Source organism: Ambystoma mexicanum, chromosome 10 (assembly GCF_040938575.1).
Source record: "Ambystoma mexicanum isolate Mex_15411 chromosome 10, UKY_AmexF1_1, whole genome shotgun sequence".
NCBI classification, from domain to species: Eukaryota; Metazoa; Chordata; class Amphibia; order Caudata; family Ambystomatidae; genus Ambystoma; species Ambystoma mexicanum.
The window spans coordinates 866095674-866113140 of record NC_090932.1 but is presented as its reverse complement, the minus strand read 5'-3'; the positions used below and the strand labels follow the sequence as shown (position 1 = coordinate 866113140).

The 17467-nt window shown below is 48.7% G+C and overlaps 1 protein-coding gene across 2 annotated transcripts in view; it reads left to right on the top strand.

Moving 5' to 3' along the window:
• The window catches only part of ATP13A3 (ATPase 13A3), a 1430808-nt gene that overhangs the window by 1254581 nt on the left and 158760 nt on the right, over nt 1-17467 (top strand). For both annotated transcript variants that reach the window (XM_069618570.1, XM_069618569.1), the window contains exons 30-31: nt 13066-13154; nt 14528-14608. In XM_069618570.1, coding sequence (XP_069474671.1) covers nt 13066-13154; nt 14528-14608 — 170 coding nt within the window. The remainder of the gene's footprint in view (nt 1-13065; nt 13155-14527; nt 14609-17467) is intronic.

The following is a 17467-nucleotide window of genomic DNA, read 5'->3' as shown; positions in this document are numbered from 1 at the left end:
GGCGTTCAAATCAATATGACAAATACAAAAATACAAAGACATCCATTATAGATCTTTGTTAAGCCTCCTTTCACAATATGATAAATATTAAAACACTTTCTACCTGTTTGGCTTTATGCTTCCAAAGTGTCCATTCACCACTGTTGCCAGTGTCATTATCTGCACGTATTCTGTGAAATAAATATTCATATATATGTGTATGATGGTCCCCACACTTCTGTGTTTCCAATTAACATTCTCCTGTGCCGCGCTTACCTTATTTCCTGTTCTCCATACGCGTCAGCTATCCAAAAAAGGAGGTGCAGCCATTCGAAGTAGCGTAAATAAACGCTAGTCGTTCTCGCGCATGCGCGCTGGTGCGCGCAATGCCGTGACGCCTTACACTAATCTCTCTCGCGTATGCGCGCTGGTATCTCCTCCGTAATCGAGCACAGAACTGCTCGTATAACTATATATCTATTGCTATATTTACATTTCTACATGGGTATTATTAGGAGTGTTACTATTTTCGCAGTAGACTAGTTTTCACTCTGAAATCCCATCATTTGGTGTGCGGGCACGCACATCTTTATTGAAAATCATGGAGGCCCACGCATGCGCTGTGATCCTACTGGTAGTGTCTCTGTATCCCATGTTATGTACAAGTGTTGTATTTATCAAATTTACAGCTGTAGTCCTTTTCTGGGGGTCATTTCTAATATGTATTGCCAAATAATGGGAGACTGTAAAGGTTAGAGTTCACTGTTGGGCAGTTTTAAGCTGCCTTACGTCCCACAGGGAAATTAACCCCTGCGGGACATACCGTGAACTCCTATATTAGACACATTAGAACATTTTCATCGTAATTAGCTTAAGGTCCACTACTCGGCAGTGTTAAGCTCCCTTGTGTCCCTCAGGGCTGATCCACTCTGTGGAGCATGTCGTGAAACCTAATATTTAACATTCCTTGTCTATAATGGTCCTAAAATTCCCCTTATTAACAAATTCTTGTTCATGCAACACACGTCTTTCTTCATAAAAAACACATAAAGTTCAACTCCTCATTAATGCCCCCTGGTCTCAGGGTGTCAAGCCGGTCAATCCAGAAAGATTCTCGTTGGTTCAATCTTCTTCCCAAGTCCTCATGTGCATTGTTCTGTCTGATGACCTCCAAGATTTGAATCCTCATCTGCTGATGTTATGCTTCATTGTATTCCAGTGTCTAGCCACTGCCGAGTTCAGATTGTTGTTACGAATACATGATCTATGCTCATTCCAACGAAGCTTACCAGGTCTTTTTGATTGTCCAACATAATAGATGCCACACGGACATTTAATGCTATATACTATATTCGGAGTATCACATGTTGCATATCCCTTAAGGCGTATTTTTTCGCCTGTGCGAGGGTGATCCACTGTGTCCCCTTTAGTTATGTAATTACAGTTAATGCAATGAAGGCAGGGATAGGTTCCTTTTCTCAATGTGTCTAATGTTCTCCTTTCGGGTCTTGTTTTGACCAGTCTATCCCTCAAGTTAGCACTCCTCTTGTACGCAAAAGTTGGTGGCTCCCTAAATAAGTGTTCAACTCGCATGTCATTAGTCAATGTGCTCCAGTTTTTCTTTATTACACTCTTTATCTTGTCACTCTGTACTGAGTAACATGACACATATACAATGTTTAGTTCCTTCTTTTCGCTTCTTGTTTCACTCATTGTGGGTTCCATTGCTCGCTCTTTAGCAGATTCAATCTCTGCAGGTTTATATCCTATCGCTTCAAACCTCCTCCCCATGTTCTCAATTTCGAGGGGATTGGGTCCTCCGACGTATTCCATATCTATGACAGTAATCACCACAGCTGTGCTGCTTCGGAAACTTTTTCGGCGTCTGCGTCCTGCGTCGATGACGTCGATGCGCCGCCGTCGAGGACCTCCTCCGACGTCCGACGTCATCCGATGTGATAAGTAGGACGCACGACGCCAGTAGCCTCAGTTCCGTTTTTTCCGCGAACGTGTTGCTTCGTGTTTCTCGGTTCTAGCCTCGACTCTTTGGAGTTCTGTTCTTTCTGGTTCTTCGAGCCTGTTCGTTTGTGAATATTCCTTCGCAGCGATGTCTTCCACTTCGTCTTCAACCCCGCGTCCGGGCTTCAAGAAGTGCGGGGTGTGTGGGTCCAAGATGTCGGTGACTGACTCGCACGACGCCTGCCTCTGGTGCCTCGGGGAGGCCCACGACACGGATGACTGTGTCGACTGCCTGTCGCTCACTTCCAAGGCCTTACGCGAACGTAAGAAGAAATTGTCGGTAGGTCGGGTGTCCAAGCCCCGGAAGTCGAAGTCGGCGGGGCTTTCGACGGATGATTCGAGGGGTGACTCTCCGCGTCATCGTCGGAGGTCTCGTCGGTCTTCTTCTAGGAGTCGGTCTCGCCACTCCTCTGCCTCTTCGAGGCGTTCTCGGAAGCGCCGTCACCGGTCGCCTTCCAGGTCCTCTTCCGAGGACTCTGCCCGGCACGTCGGTTATCCCACCTGCCGTGCGACGCCGGAGGAATGGGCTTCCTTCGGGAAGAAAATGTTGGCGATTCTTGAGTCGCAGGGTTCTCAACCGTCCGCGCCCCCGAGTGGGGTCGGCCGTGTGAGGTCGAGAGACGCCGCTCGCAAGAGTGGTCGGCACGAGTCACGGGAGAGGTCCCGTTCGGACAAGGAGGCTCGTTCTCGCCGTACCCGTTCCAGGTCCCGGTCCTTGACGCGATCGGAACCGTGTGCACCTGTGATGTCTTCGAGGAAGACATCGACGTCTGAGGCGTCGAGGGCGTCGACAGGCTTTCTCGAAGCTCCGGCTCCGAGGAAGTCGTCGAAGCCGTCGACGTTCAGGTCGTCGAGGGACACGCTCGGGGCTCCGGCTTCGAGGGCTGTGTCGACGCCGCCGATATTGGAGGCGCTGCATCTGACGTCGACGCCGATTTCCTCGACGTCGACGCCGATCCTCTCGGCGCCGTTGCCGGTTTTCTCGACGGCGGCGCCGATTCGCTCGACGCCATCGACGCCTTTCGTGTCGGAGGTGCCCCGTGTCTCGGGTGTACCCCCTAGGAAGGCTCTGGCTAAGAGCAGGCACTCTCAGGTGCCTTTCCACCACTTGGATTATATTTCGGAGGCGGATGAGGATTCGGCTGGCCTGGTTCCTGATCTGGTGCCGGATGACATTGTCTCGGGCCATAGTCACTTTGACGATTTGAGGCAGTCGCTGCATGATGCTAGTGGTCTGGACACCTCTCCGGAGGTGGAATTTGGTCGGCCTGAGCCTGGCTCCCATGCCGATTCCTCATACCGGCGCCTTATGGCTAGGGTGTCTGAGTATCTGGGATGGTCTGCTCCCCCAGGGGAGTTTGTGCAGGATGATCTGACGGACATCCTTGATGTTGGTCCCCCATCTGACCCGGTTCTGCCATTCCATATGGCTTTACAGCGTAGGGTGGCGGCGGCTTGGACTGCTCCGGAGAGTCTCCCGGCAGTGGGCAGATCCTTGTCGCGGAAATACCGTCCAGCCAGTGGCGACCCCTGCTACTTGACCAGGCACCCCACTCCGGAAAGTTTGGTGGTGCAGGCGGCCACGGCCCCGGCAAAGCAGGCGTCGTACCCTACCATCCCTCCTGATAGGGACGACAAACGTTTTGATGGCTGGGCGAAGAAGGTGTTTTCTTCTGGTGGTATGGCGCTTCAGGCGGCCAACTCCATTTGTGCCTTGTCACGTTTCGCGCACACTCTGTGGAACTGTGTTGCGTTAGCGGCTGAACATATTCCCGAAGGGGACGAACGGGTTGGTTTCCTTGCTTTGGTCCAGGATGGTAAGGATGCCATGTGTGAGTCCGTTCAGTCGGGTTTGGACTTAGCTGAATGCGTCAGTAGGTCCATGGCGGCGAGCACCGTGATACGCAGGTTTGCGTGGTTGCGGAAGTCGGGGTTTGCTCCTGATGTGCAGTCCCGGCTCCTCAACATGCCCTTTGATGGTGAACATCTTTTTGGCAGCAAGGCTGACGAGAGCCTTGAGAGGTTGCAGACCTCAAAAGCTGCAGCGAAGTCGTTGGGCGCTGCAGTTCGCCAACCTCCGCCTTTTCGTCCTAGGGGACAGCAGTGGAGGGGTGGCTCCTTTCGCTATTACTCGTCCTTTGGTAGAGCGAGAGGAGCTGGCAGTCAAAGGGGCCAACGCAGGGGTACCAGAGGTGGACGACAGGGTACCCGTGGTGCCAAGGCCGCTCGGGCAGTTGCCTCTTTGCCCTCAGGTAACGCCGCAGCCGCTCCTACTCAGTCATGAGGCCTTGTCCCATGGTTCGCCGGTTGGGGGAAGGCTGGCGCAGCATCTTGTAGAGTGGCGTGCCATTACTTCGGATGTGTGGGTTCTGGAGATCATAACCCACGGCTACTGTCTTCCCTTTCGGCACAGGCCTCGCGACAATCCACCGGGGAACCTCTCTTTGAAGTGTCCGGATCCGCTCCTTGCGCAGGAAATTCAAGCCCTGCTGGAGAAAGGCGCCATAGAACTGGTGCCTGTAGCGGAGAGGAACAAGGGATGGTATTCCCCTTATTTTTTGATTTCCAAGAAAGACGGGGGATTGAGACCCATCATGGACTTGCACGGTTTGAACAAACTCCTCAGGAAGGACAAGTTCAAGATGGTTACTCTCTCTCAAGTCCTCCAGGCCCTTCAGCTTCAGGACTGGTTGGTGTCACTCGACCTCAAGGATGCTTACTTCCATGTGCCGATCCATCCCAAGCACAAGAAGTACCTGAGGTTCGCGGTTGGCGACTCGCACTTTCAGTTTCGGGTCCTGCCGTTCGGTTTGACCTCCGCCCCGAGGGTTTTCACCAAGCTCATGGTGGTGGTGGCAGCGCATCTCAGGCAAGGGGGGATTCACGTCTACCCCTACCTGGACGATTGGTTGATCAGGGGGAGCTCTCCCGAGCAGGTCCTGGATCATCTGTCCGTCGCCTGCCACTCCCTTCACAGGCTGGGCTTCTCCCTCAATTTAAAGAAGTCCCATTTGACGCCAACGCAGAGGCTCCAGTACATCGGAGCAGTGCTCGACACTTCCCTGGGGCAGTGTTTTCCTCCCCAGGTGAGGGCTCTTCACATTCAGCAGATGGTGCGCAAGTTTCAGCATGCCCAGACGCTCCCAGCGTTCGAGTTCTTGAGGTTGCTCGGCCTCATGGCATCCTGCATTCTTCTGGTGCCAGAGGCTCGCCTGCGAATGAGATCTTTGCAGTGGGCACTCAAGATGCAATGGTCGCAGTCCTCCGGCAGGATGTCGGACCCGATTCAGGTGCCGCCCTCGGTCGCCCGGGACCTTCTGTGGTGGGCCGTCGAAGGCAACTTGATGAAGGGGGCTCCGTTTTGGCTTCCCTGGCCGGAGGTGACGATCGTGTCGGATGCATCCCTCACGGGATGGGGAGCTCATGCCAACGGGCTGACAGTCAGCGGTCGTTGGTCTCCGTCGGAGTCCAGACTCCATATCAATCTGTTGGAGCTGAGGGCCGTCAGGCTAGCCCTGAGGGCTTTTCTGCCGACTGTGCGAGGGAAGAATGTCCTGATCCTGACGGACAACACAGTGGCCATGCACTACCTCAACAAAAAGGGGGGGGCAGGGTCACTTCCTCTGTGCAGGGAGGCGATGCAGCTCGAGTTCTGGGCCATCCAGCAGGAGGTTTCGATCTCGGCAGTTCATCTGGCCGGAGTCGAGAACGTGACGGCGGACGCTCTGAGCAGGCAGAGCACGATCTCTCACGAGTGGGAGTTGGCTCAGGAGATTCTCCTGGAGATCTTCGCCCTTTGGGGGACCCCTCAAGTGGATCTCTTTGCCTCCAGTGTCAACCGGAAGTGCGAAAGGTTTTGCTCGCGGGAATTTCCTCCAAAAGGAGCCTTAGGAGACGCGTTCGTGGTGGAGTGGTCGTTCCCGCTGCTGTACGCGTTTCCTCCGGTCCCCGTCATCCCGCAAGTGCTGCGGAGGTTACGGAAGTTCGGTTCCCGGATGATCCTCATTGCTCCGGCGTGGGCTCGGAGGACGTGGTACCCGGACCTTCTCGACTTGTCCATCTGCCCTCCACGTCGTCTTCCCTACCGAGACGATCTGCTCTCACGGGAGGGGGGTCGGGTTCTCCATCCAGAGGTCGGATCCCTCAACCTTCACGCTTGGCTTCTGAAAGGTTGAGGTATAAGGATTGGGACCTCCCTGAAGACGTGATGGAGGTGTTGCTTTCGGCCCGAAGGCCCGCAACTAAGTCTCTGTACCGTTGCCGTTGGCGTAAGTTCTGCGACTGGTGCAGAGTTCAGAATGTGGATCCTTTTGCATGTGACATCCCCATGGTTCTGTCCTTTTTGCTTTCTTTGGCCCACAGGGGCTTGCAAGTGGGTACCGTTAAGGGTTACCTGGCGGCGCTGTCCATCTTTAAGCGCTCATCTGAAGAATGTTCTTACTTTAAAATCCCTTTAATTTCACAGTTTCTGAAAGGGCTCACTAATGTGTTCCCTCCGTCGCCTTTCCTGGTGCCCGGTTGGGATTTGAACCTTGTTCTTAGGTTTCTTATGGGTGCTCCGTTTGAGCCGTTACATTCTTGCCCTTTGAGGCTGTTGACTTTGAAAACTGTGTTTTTAGTTGCGGTTACTTCCGCTCGCAGAGTGAGTGAGTTACAGGCACTTTCTGTTAAGCCACCCTTCACTGTATTTCACAAGGACAGGGTTGTCCTTCGAGTTCGTCCTTCTTTTCTTCCGAAGGTAGTGACGGAATTTCATTTGGCCCAGAAGATTGTTCTTCCGGCATTCTATCCTCCTCCGCATCCTGGTAAGGAAGAGGAGAGGCTCCATAGGCTTGATCCTAGGAGAGCTTTGAGCTTTTATGTTTCTCGCATGTCCCGGGTCAGAGTGGACGATCAACTCTTTATTGGTTACGCTGGTAAGCGCTTGGGGCAAGCTGTGACGAAACAGACTTTGTCCCGCTGGATTATTTTGGCCATCTCGGAGTGTTACCGCTTGGCGGGCAAGGACCCTCCGGCTGGCTTGCGGGCCCATTCTACCAGGGGCTTGGCTGCATCTACTGCCCTGCAGAGGGGTGTTCCTATTCGCAACATCTGTGATGCTGCCACCTGGGCTTCAGTGCATACATTTGTGCGGCATTATTCCCTCGATTCCATCAGAGGGCAGGATCTGGCCTTTGGCAAGGCGGTCCTTTGCTCTGCTATTTGATTGGCTATTCTAAATTTTGTTTCTAAATTCTTTCCCTCCTCCTTGATTTGGTACTGCTTTGGGAGTCTGTCATAGATATGGAATACGTCGGAGGACCCAATCCCCTCGAAGAACAAGTTACTTTCTTACCTGGTAACGTTCTTTCGATGGGATGGTCCGACGACGTATTCCATATCGCTCCCGCCCTGCCTTCCCCGCTGCAGAATTTCTGTTGCGTTTGCAGCTTACGTTCCGCAAGGCTTTGTGTCGGACTGGCAGTTGACTATTGTCACACGTTCTGGGGGAAAAAACTACAACTGAGGCTACTGGCGTCGTGCGTCCTACTTATCACATCGGATGACGTCGGACGTCGGAGGAGGTCCTCGACGGCGGCGCATCGACGTCATCGACGCAGGACGCAGACGCCGAAAAAGTTTCCGAAGCAGCACAACTGTGGTGATTACTGTCATAGATATGGAATACGTCGTCGGACCATCCCATCGAAAGAACGTTACCAGGTAAGAAAGTAACTTGTTCTTCTATCGCACACGTTCTGGGGTCATTCCATCATCTGAAGAATCAGCGAAAGCCAATCGGGCAATCAACGGCTCACAAACCAGTCAAGTAGCACATCCGATCTGCCGTCAAGGCTTTGCTTCAGTACCTGGAAGAAAATAACAAGACGAGCATGGGTAACATTTTGACCATTTAAGCAAGAGCAATAGGCAACAACATATTTTAAAAGCACTATGGTTGGGGTAATACTCAATGCTGTCTCCTTAACAGATCAGCATTCTCCTGGCCTATTAAGTTTGGGAAATCCATATTTTGTCAGGCTGTGGAGGCAAGTATTATGTTTCTTCAAGGTTTACCTTACCACCAAAGCAGCTACTTCATCAATCCGTTTGAAATAAAATTAATTAAACCCTGAATCTCCCAACCAGTCTTCTCTCTTCATGACGTCTTCAGGACGATCCTCCAAGCAGAAAGCATTGGAAGCCATGATGGCTCTACTGGAGTTGATCGTCAAAAACCGACATGTGAATGCCGGCCTGTCCCATTATCGGTTGCATCCACATGGGTGCGAAAACAGGCTGGAATGGGCAGCACAAACAATTAAGAGATGCCCACCTCCAGGCTAGATGATGTGACCTATTGATCTCTTATTCCTTGAGAAAATGCACCAGGCAGGGATTTGGATGCCCCGTAAGACAGAGTAGGATGCAGAATGTATTCCTATCTTGACATGCCTGAACCCTGTGAACACCGCCCTTTCTGGGAAATGGACTCTCCGAGAGGCGTCTGGAGCCCTGACCTCTGAGTCTAGTTTACAATAGATGAGACAATGCAGTATTTGCAGCTTGCTCAACCAACTGGGCTTTGAGAAAGTGAAGGATTGTTGTCTGACTCTTCTGGAAGGCAGAGAACTGCATTAACGTTAGAGAGGTAGGAATACCTGGCTGCCAGTGGAAGCAGGAAGCAAAAGATGGCAGACTAAAGGGTACTCACCCAAGGGTTCACTGAACACGTGCCCCTAGCGGAGATGGCTAACCAGTTGACTACGATAGTATGGAAAGCTGCATTATCCTCTAAAAGAGGCTAGGAAATGAGTGTCCTCCATTACAGGTGCCGAAATGGGATGGACGGTCTATTCCAGACACTAGCTAACCCAAATTGTCCAGGCTGCTTTGTAGCTCCTGAATATCAATGGAACCCAGGAGTCCCGGATGAGCACTGCAGCCATATGGCCCAGATGCACCAATGCGACCCAAAACCTTCCTGCCCACCAAGTGCAGAGATCCTTCCGTCATAAGAAGAGCAATCTGGGGAAGTAGGATCGGACAAGCCAAGGAAAGCTCCAGAAGAGCTGGAAACCATGCTTGCACCATCTGAAAAGGAGTCATTAGGACCAATGATGTCTTTGTTCTCCAGGCGTGTACCAGTGCTCTGCTGTTAGGCTGAAGGTAGGGAAGTTGTTATTTGGGTGGAACATTGCTTCAATGGCTAGGGCAAATGGGTACTTCTCCAGCTGAAGAGCCTCGGAAGTTGGGCGTAAACCAGGACACAGATCTTTGTTGAAAGCATCCCACCTCTTCTACATACTCTTGAAGAGACCGTGGTCCAATCTCCAATCACTTAGGTCTCTGAGGTACCTGGAACACCACTCCACCAATGCGTTAGTCAGACTTGGGGAGGTATTCTGCTGTAAACGCCATTGTTTTCTGCAGGCAATAATGCGGAAGGTCCTATGCTAATTCTGCTTGAATCCTGGATTTCATACTCTGTGTACTTGATGCAACGCGTGGCGGACCAAGCGGAAGAAAAAAATGCAGGTGTTTACTCTGTCCCTGTTAAGAATCTCTGATAGTGACTGAGCCCACTAAAAGATCCAGGAAGTTTGTGGCAGTGCAATTCATTCTTGACCCATTTCCCACCTGTTGAAACTGTTCCACATCTTGCTTCCCAGACAGTCCTGCTGGCACGTGTCTTTATCATGAGGTCAGAAGTGGAGCCAAAAATGATGCCCATTCTAGGCATCCATGTGTTCAAGCCACCAACGGAGTTCCATGAAAGCTTCGACATCCAAGTGCACCACGTGATTGTATGACAGGACCCGCCAAAGATGGCGAGTCTTGAGGCATTGAAGGGCCCTTTAATTTAGGGGGCCTGGGGAAATCAACTGGATTGAAGTGACTAGAAGGCCCACTATTTGAGCAAACTCTCTGTGAGAAGTGTTGCCTTGGCGAAGGACCCCTATGATTTACTTTTTTGCTCCCTTCACCTTCTGGGCCGGAAGTGTCGATGTCGCAGATAGTGTCTACTAGGATTCCTAGGTATTCCAGGCTGTGAGGGAGCCAGCCCCGACTTCTGCCAGTTCATGGAAAACCCCACGTTTTGAAGGGCGGCAATGACCAACTGAACATGAGAGTCCAGGTTATCTAAGGAATTGGATAGGAAAATCCTGTTCTTGATATATACTATCATCAAGATGCCCAAACCCTTGGGCTATTACTAGTTTGAAGAGTTTTGTAAAATTGGATGGGCTGCAGCAGCACAACTTGCCGCACTGCAGAATTCCAAATGGGACCCCTGAATGGTCTTAAGTACCCTCTAGCTCTGACCTCGTAAGGGGAAGAAAGGAATCTTGACGGCATTTATCCCAATATTGGGATGTTCCAGGGAACCGGGCACCCCATAGTGAAGTTGGCTAGAAAATCGGTCACTGCCACATCCAACACTGTCAAAAGTATGTGAATGAATCTCTGCACATAGATGTCAGGGCGTTGTGCAGTTCAGTAAAAAGTTGGCAAATTGCCCTAGTTCTTTGGAGAACTGCCTGTCGAACATGAGTCACTTTGCCACGGGGATGTTTCAGAGGTGGTCAATTGAGTTTTTAAGCAGCAAGCCTCTGCACCTTTTTTGCTGCTGGTGTTGCCCAGAAAGAATACTGCTCTCTGGGTCCAGTTAGCCAGAACATCTAGGTCCAATGTGATGCCTACATCTAGGGTTCTCTGGAAGATCCATAATTTTTGCGAGCAGATCAATCATGTTTTAACAGATTATCCTGGAATGAGCAGCAGGCATGATTCATACCTTTCTTTGGGTCCGTATTACCTCTGGACACAAAAGCTATGATATATGGATCAATGTCTGAGGATCCCCACCTAGAGTGGGCCTGGGACATTCTGCTTCCCCCCCTTGGCCTGGCCTCCTTGTCTACAGGTTTGTGGATGTGGGAACACATGTAATCTTCTACTCAGTGACAAAGGGTCCATTCAAATCACCTGGGATGTCTTATTTCTTCAGGGTCAAATATAGCTGTGGTGGGTAAGGTCCCTTATCACGAGACATTGCATGGGCATCATAATCTTCATCCTCTTCGGTTGGATGGTATCCAGAGGCATAGTGCCCAAACGCAGAACCAAAGGTGTCTGGTCTGGGTCTGAGCCATTGGCAGCCCTTCATTGCCTGTCAGTTTCCTGGTGATAAACACCTCTGGGCTAGACATGGAGGCAGGGCTTGGCGCTCTTCTCCAGGAAGGCACGCTTCAGCTTTTTAAAAGCAGAATGGACCTCTGGGATAGATGACTCCCGTAACCTATGTGGACCCGGAGGGGTGGGTGTTGATTAGGCAATCCTCTTTCGCTTTGAAGCACTGCCATCTTGCAAAACCACCTAAGATTTGCTAGGATGGGATAGCCTTTTGCTCAAGGCCGAAAGCAATGGCATTTCCTGTGACCGGTTCCAACCCAAAACCACTTGATGCCAACTATTATCATGGTGTCCAGTCTCAAGTTCATGATGGTGACCCGTACCTGGAGGTAAGTGCACATAGTGTTATCTCCTTAAAGCCGGAGAGCTGTCTTGTTGGTACTGTGGTAAGTATTCTCATAGGGACAGTTTGGCTGAGTACCTTGTAGGTGGTCATCATAGTCTCTAATCATATTCCTCATCCCTTTTTTGTCCTGATAATTCTGATGAGAACATCATATATTCTATGCCCGTGGTTGCCTGAACTGGCAGGCGGAAGTGACCTTGAGCATGTGAGGAGGAGGGATGATCAAAACCAAATAGGGCGTTCGAGCAACTGAGCATAGCATAACCTTGCTCCCTGTAAATGAAGTGGTGCACATGCGCTCACTGTCGTGCCTAGAAACACTTGTGTACAGTCCCTTTATAAATGACCTATCATATCACTCCCTCCCAGGATCACATTCACCAGAGTAGCCAGGATTGTCTAACAAGTGGGGTCTGAAGCTAATGTAGTTTGACCCACTGCTGTGACAGCTCGCTGCTGAGTGACCATTTACAGATTTTGGGTGGGCCTTGGCTGCTCTGCGTTCAACGAGCATACGCGTACCTGCATAGCACTGATGACTGCGTGAACGGCGCCTGTAAGAGGTGCGTGGCAAAGCATTAATCGTGGGGGCTTGCTTCGGTGCTGCACAGGACTCTAGCCAGGAACCTGTGTGCTCCCCCCATGCCATGAATGCTCAAGAGCTGGCTCCCTGCTGGAGGAGCAACCCCCGTGGCTCGGAAAATGAATAGGTGCTGCCTACATGCGGTTCATGCGGGAGCTCCTGCATCAGAGGTGCAGTGCCTGCACAACTGCAGACGAACAGACAAGCTAGGTGGTGGGGACTGAAGAGCAAACAGTGGCCTATCTGCCGAAAGAGCATCAAAGAAAGAGGAAGTGACATAGACAAGATGTGAGGTCGTCGGGAGCATACGTCAGATCGTCCAGAAAGGTCACATGACTTGATATGTCTATGTTAATGAAAAAGGAAAAAACGGCCTAATCTACCCAGGCATGCTTTGAAATGTAGTTTTAAGTTGTCTATATGTTGCTGCTGAAAGTCTCAGTAACGTTTTATAAGCTTTATACTCGTCTTTGAGTCCTGACAGAATTACACGTAAGCAACCATTTTAACGACACAATCATTCACGCGTGTGCTGAAAGCATCGGTTTGTATGGAGGGTTGAAATGAGATGTCATTCGTCACAAGGGTTTGCATGGCATGAACAAAATGCAATGAAATCCAAGAAAGCTCAATGGTCCCATATCTTCCGGTTATAATGTGCCATCAGCTGATGCCTCATGCAGTGTTGAAACTTTTTAAGGCCCTTGTGTCGATGAACCGCTATTTTTTGGTGCAGGACTGCGATATTTGTATAGTGGTAGGGGACTTTTGATCAGACACATTTCTGTTTGCCAAAAGGCCAGATTGCGTGTGCATTCAAGCAGCCGTGATTATTGTCCCTATTGCTGCTGAGGGTGACATATTTGAAAAGCTTGTTTTAAAAAGAGGACCTTCTGAAAGCTAAATATGCTGTATATCATGTATATCCTTGTTCTAATCAATGTATCTATTCTCTCTGCAGTTCTGTTTCTTATTTCTGTGGTGTTCCTTTATGCCTTCATACTGTTCATCATGTTGTATCCAGTCCAGGCTATTGATAATTTTCTACAGGTAACCATATAAATACTTTTCCCTACTGTTTGAGCACTAATGTTTTCTTTTCGTCCTCTAATATGTCCAATATTTGTGATTCCAGCAACCCATTATTATATATACTTTTTATTTAAATGACATTGATACCAAACACATGGCCTTAAAAGTTGAAACCCATACTGAAATAAAAACACAAGTTACCCCACCTACGTGGCGAGGCATTATTAAAAGTGTTTCTATTAGGTATGTTTCTTTCCCACCCCACTGAATCTTGCTGACTTTCGACAATGTGAACAAGAAAAACCTGCTAAATATACTCCAGAGCCTAATCAGACTGAAAGTAGCATTCATTAAGTGTCTCTCCGACAGTCCGACTTTATGAAAAATCAGAAATAGTTTTCCAAACTGAGAACATTCATATGAGCCCAGCGCTCTCCAAGTGTCGGAGAGTACATTTGTGTTCCCATTGGTATAACCTCTGCACCATCCATCTATATGCATATGCAACCAAATTACTTTACATTATTCTCCATGCTTATGTCTCCCTCCCACAGTTTCTTCGACCTTCACCTCTCCTTGCCCACTTTAGCTAACCGCTGTCCCGCAGCGTTACTTTTCTTGCAGAACTGGTCTCTTCAAATTCCTTCTCTCGGTCTTTAAATCCATCTGTGGATTACCCTACACTCCCCCAATTAGGCTAACGCTATCGGCTGTGTCACTTCTCCTCACACTTTGCGATCCTAAACCATGCCCGACCTCTCAATTCCACAGTCACCATGTGCTGCCTTCCACTACCTTCCAGTGGGGACTCCCTTCTGATTATTAGGAGCAAATCCCAGCATTCAAGCCGTCAAGTTTGCATCCTAGAATGGTCATGATTGCGTCTTATAAAAAATTGTTCTTGGGCCTCTTAAATGTTTTGGAAAGATATTCGTGAGGTTTCAAGAACTTTTAAAAGTGGCCTCTAATCTCACTATGGTCTGTGAACTTTAAAGTAAGTCTGTGGCACTTGGGAAGATTTGGGGTGCTTAAAGGGAAGTTCAGGGAACTTTGCAGGTCTCGGTACACCACTGGAATAGGTAATTGGGTTAAAAGACCTGCGGCAGGCAACTGTTCGGAAATCATTGTTTGCCAATTGCAAATCCGAGCAGGAAGGCCATAGAAGTTCTGAGGTGGACGAAATTAGTCCCACTGAGTTTTGTTTTGCATAATTCCTTAGTTGAAGTTCTGCTTTTAGTGGTAGTGTGAAAGCTAATGCAATAATGGCTAAACCTGCAATATTCTAAGGCGTCTAGAATGTTTTTCTATAAAACTTACTTTAGGAGAGAGTGTACAATGGCATTTTCGAAAATATTTATCTTTTGACGTGTTTTTGCCTTTTTGCTTTTCAGATTGTCTGCCTTCCATTTCAGTGGAGGATACGAATGCTGCTTCTTATTATTGTCAATGCACTGGTGTCCGTTTTAGTTGAGGTAAGTAAACGCAATGGTTTCATAGGTTTGCACAACTGGGCTGCTATAAATGTGAGAAACTGATTTCATGTTGTGTATTTTGCCAACATTTGGGAAGAAAATAATCTTTATCAATATTAGTCTATTAAGTAGTATGTGTGTTTCAAGGGCTATTTTTGTTTTAAGCATAAAATATCTCTTGCATAGATGTATATTTATTGCATTTCCCCAAATGCTTTAAGTTATGAGGTCTATAATCTGTATGCTATCACCCAATTGAAAATTGATGTTCCTGTTGTCCACCTCTTAAGAATGAACCAATGGCACTTTGGTTTGTACAGAGACAGCATCTTTTTACTAGTTCAGTCTGAATGACTATAGTTGTATAGCATATACAGTGAAATTACAATGTACGCTTGAGTACAGTTTTATATCTTAACACTACTGCAAAAGATGCAAAAAGCGAATATAATTCTTTTTGTGATTTGTAAGATTGTCGAAGAAGGAGGCTGACACAAAGGTGGCATGGTGGTGGTTATAAACTTCTATTTGTGCATATAAAGGCCCTCACTATCCCTATCTTCTGAAAGGGGTTTCCCTGCCTCAAAACTAATACTAAATGGTCAGTCAGAATGTCAGTCAAATCAAACTCCACAGTCCTGTGTCACAACCTACATCTATCCCTCACTCTACAAATAAAGGATAATCTAACAGAAAGATCCTTCTCATGATGCTCAGATAGTGTTAAAAAGAATGTTCTCTTGCAACAAATAAGCCAGGGGAATGATTCCCTTACCCTGGATTGTGGGTTTCACACAGCGTTTGTACAATTCCATAGATCTATACAGTTTCCAATAAAGCCAGGGGGAATGACTCCCTTACCATGGCGTCTCTAGCACAACTCCCAGTTCGGGACCAGGAAAGTTACTCCCTTCCAATGGCGTCTTTAGAGTATGTGCCAAGAGCTTTAGCCCCCTTCTCCAGGAGAATGAATCTTTTTTCTTGGTGTCTAAAACGTTTTCTCACAACCTTTGGCTTGATGTGCACTTTGCTACTCTGTTTGGTGTTGGCAAAGTCCCAAATCCTTCTTTGTTGATCACTGGGCTTAGTGCCGCCACAACAATGAGGAAATTCTCCTTGCTGGCTCATTTCCCTTTTGTTGGGGTCCCAGACTGTTCTCGGGTGGTCAGTGGGCATATTACTGCCACTGTGACGAGGAAGTTCTCCTCAGATGCTTGGTTTGCAATAGTTTGGGTATCCGAGCCGTCCCTGGTGGTCACCACTGCGAGGGCAAAACTCTCCTTTGATGCTGGGTTTGTGCTGGTTAGGGTCTCTGATCTGTCTTTAGTGGTTAGTGAGCTTATTGCCGCCACTGCAATGAGCAAGCTCTCCTTGGATGCTGGGTATACAAGTGTTAGGGTCTCCAACCCGTCTATCTTCCACCCCTGTGTCTCTCGCACCTCCAGTTATCTTTGGAGGGATTTCGTCATACCACTGTGACTTTCTGAGACTGGGGTTCCTCTCGAGATGCACTGTGCTTCTCTCTCTGGTTTCCATAGCACTGCAGCGGCTCCACGATCTGGTATGCTGCTCGGCTTTCTCTCCTGCTTTGCTTTCAGGTGCGCCTCAGCTGGACGCACAGAGAACTCCTTCCGCACTTCGCAACGTCGTCCTCTCTTCTCCGATTCTGGTCTGCCCACAGAGATTTAAACTCCCTCTGGTTTCTGCATCTATTGCCTCTCACGGCTGAGTTTGACAGGTTTGTTAGCCCATCATCTATACTTCAACAATGTTGCCAGTCCCGCTTTGGCGGATTGTAAAAGTCCTTTGTTTGAAAGCTTAATCCTCATGCCTCCTCTGGGCCACCTTGTACCAGTACTAGCACAGTCAAAGACTTTCATGTCTCCTGCGCCCTTCTTTGTCCTAGTACGTTTGGCTTTAGCTTTATTATTATTATTTGTATTTATTATTTGTAAAGTGCTAAGACAAAGGCCCGTAGGAATGAGAGCGCTAACAAGACAGACACAACACAAAACGGAAACCAACCAGTCATGCCAGCAAAGACGTTTCAGACACTAAGGAGAATCAAGATAATAAAACAATCTTTAAGCCACATTGGTAGCAATCTAGGGTAGCACAATCCTTTTGGTCAGAGCATTCCAGCTGTGTAGGGGAATGATCCCTGACTGACCATAGTCCACTTTGCTCTAGGCACACCCAGAAGGTGGATGTTTGATCTCAATGTTCTTCGAGCTGGCTGCCAGAACATACTGCCTGACAAGTAAGCTGGACTTAGACCATAGAGACATTTATGTGCCACGGAGAGCAATCGAAAGGTGATCCGATCAGCAACCAGCAGCCAATGTAGCGCTCTCCTGGCCTCTGAAATATGACCTCTCTTACCCAGACCCTCTATGGCCCAGGCAGCACTGTTTTGTATTGTCTGTAGTTTGGTTAATTCTCCTCTACAGCAGGCTATCTAATTTAGAGCCAATAATGGCTCTAGCGATCGTCGCACAGTTGTCTTGGATCAGGAAAGGTCTTAACTGCATTAACAGTTTAATGTAATGGCGGATGACAAGACGAGACTGTTAACTTGTGCCTTCATAATAAGTTCTTGATCGAGGACAATGCCCAGTGTCTTAACTTTGGAGAGTGTGACAATAGAGCAGAGAACTATTTCGATTCCCGGTACTTCGAGTCCAGTTTCCTTTGCCCTACCGCAGTGCCTGTTATCATCAATTCTGTTTTGGAGTCCTTAAGGGCCAAAGCCATTATCCACCATCCATAGCTGAATCAAGGAGTAAACCAAATTGATAGTATCTGTATCTTGAGCATTATCGTCTGAAAGAGGTATAAGGCACTGGACGTCATCTACAT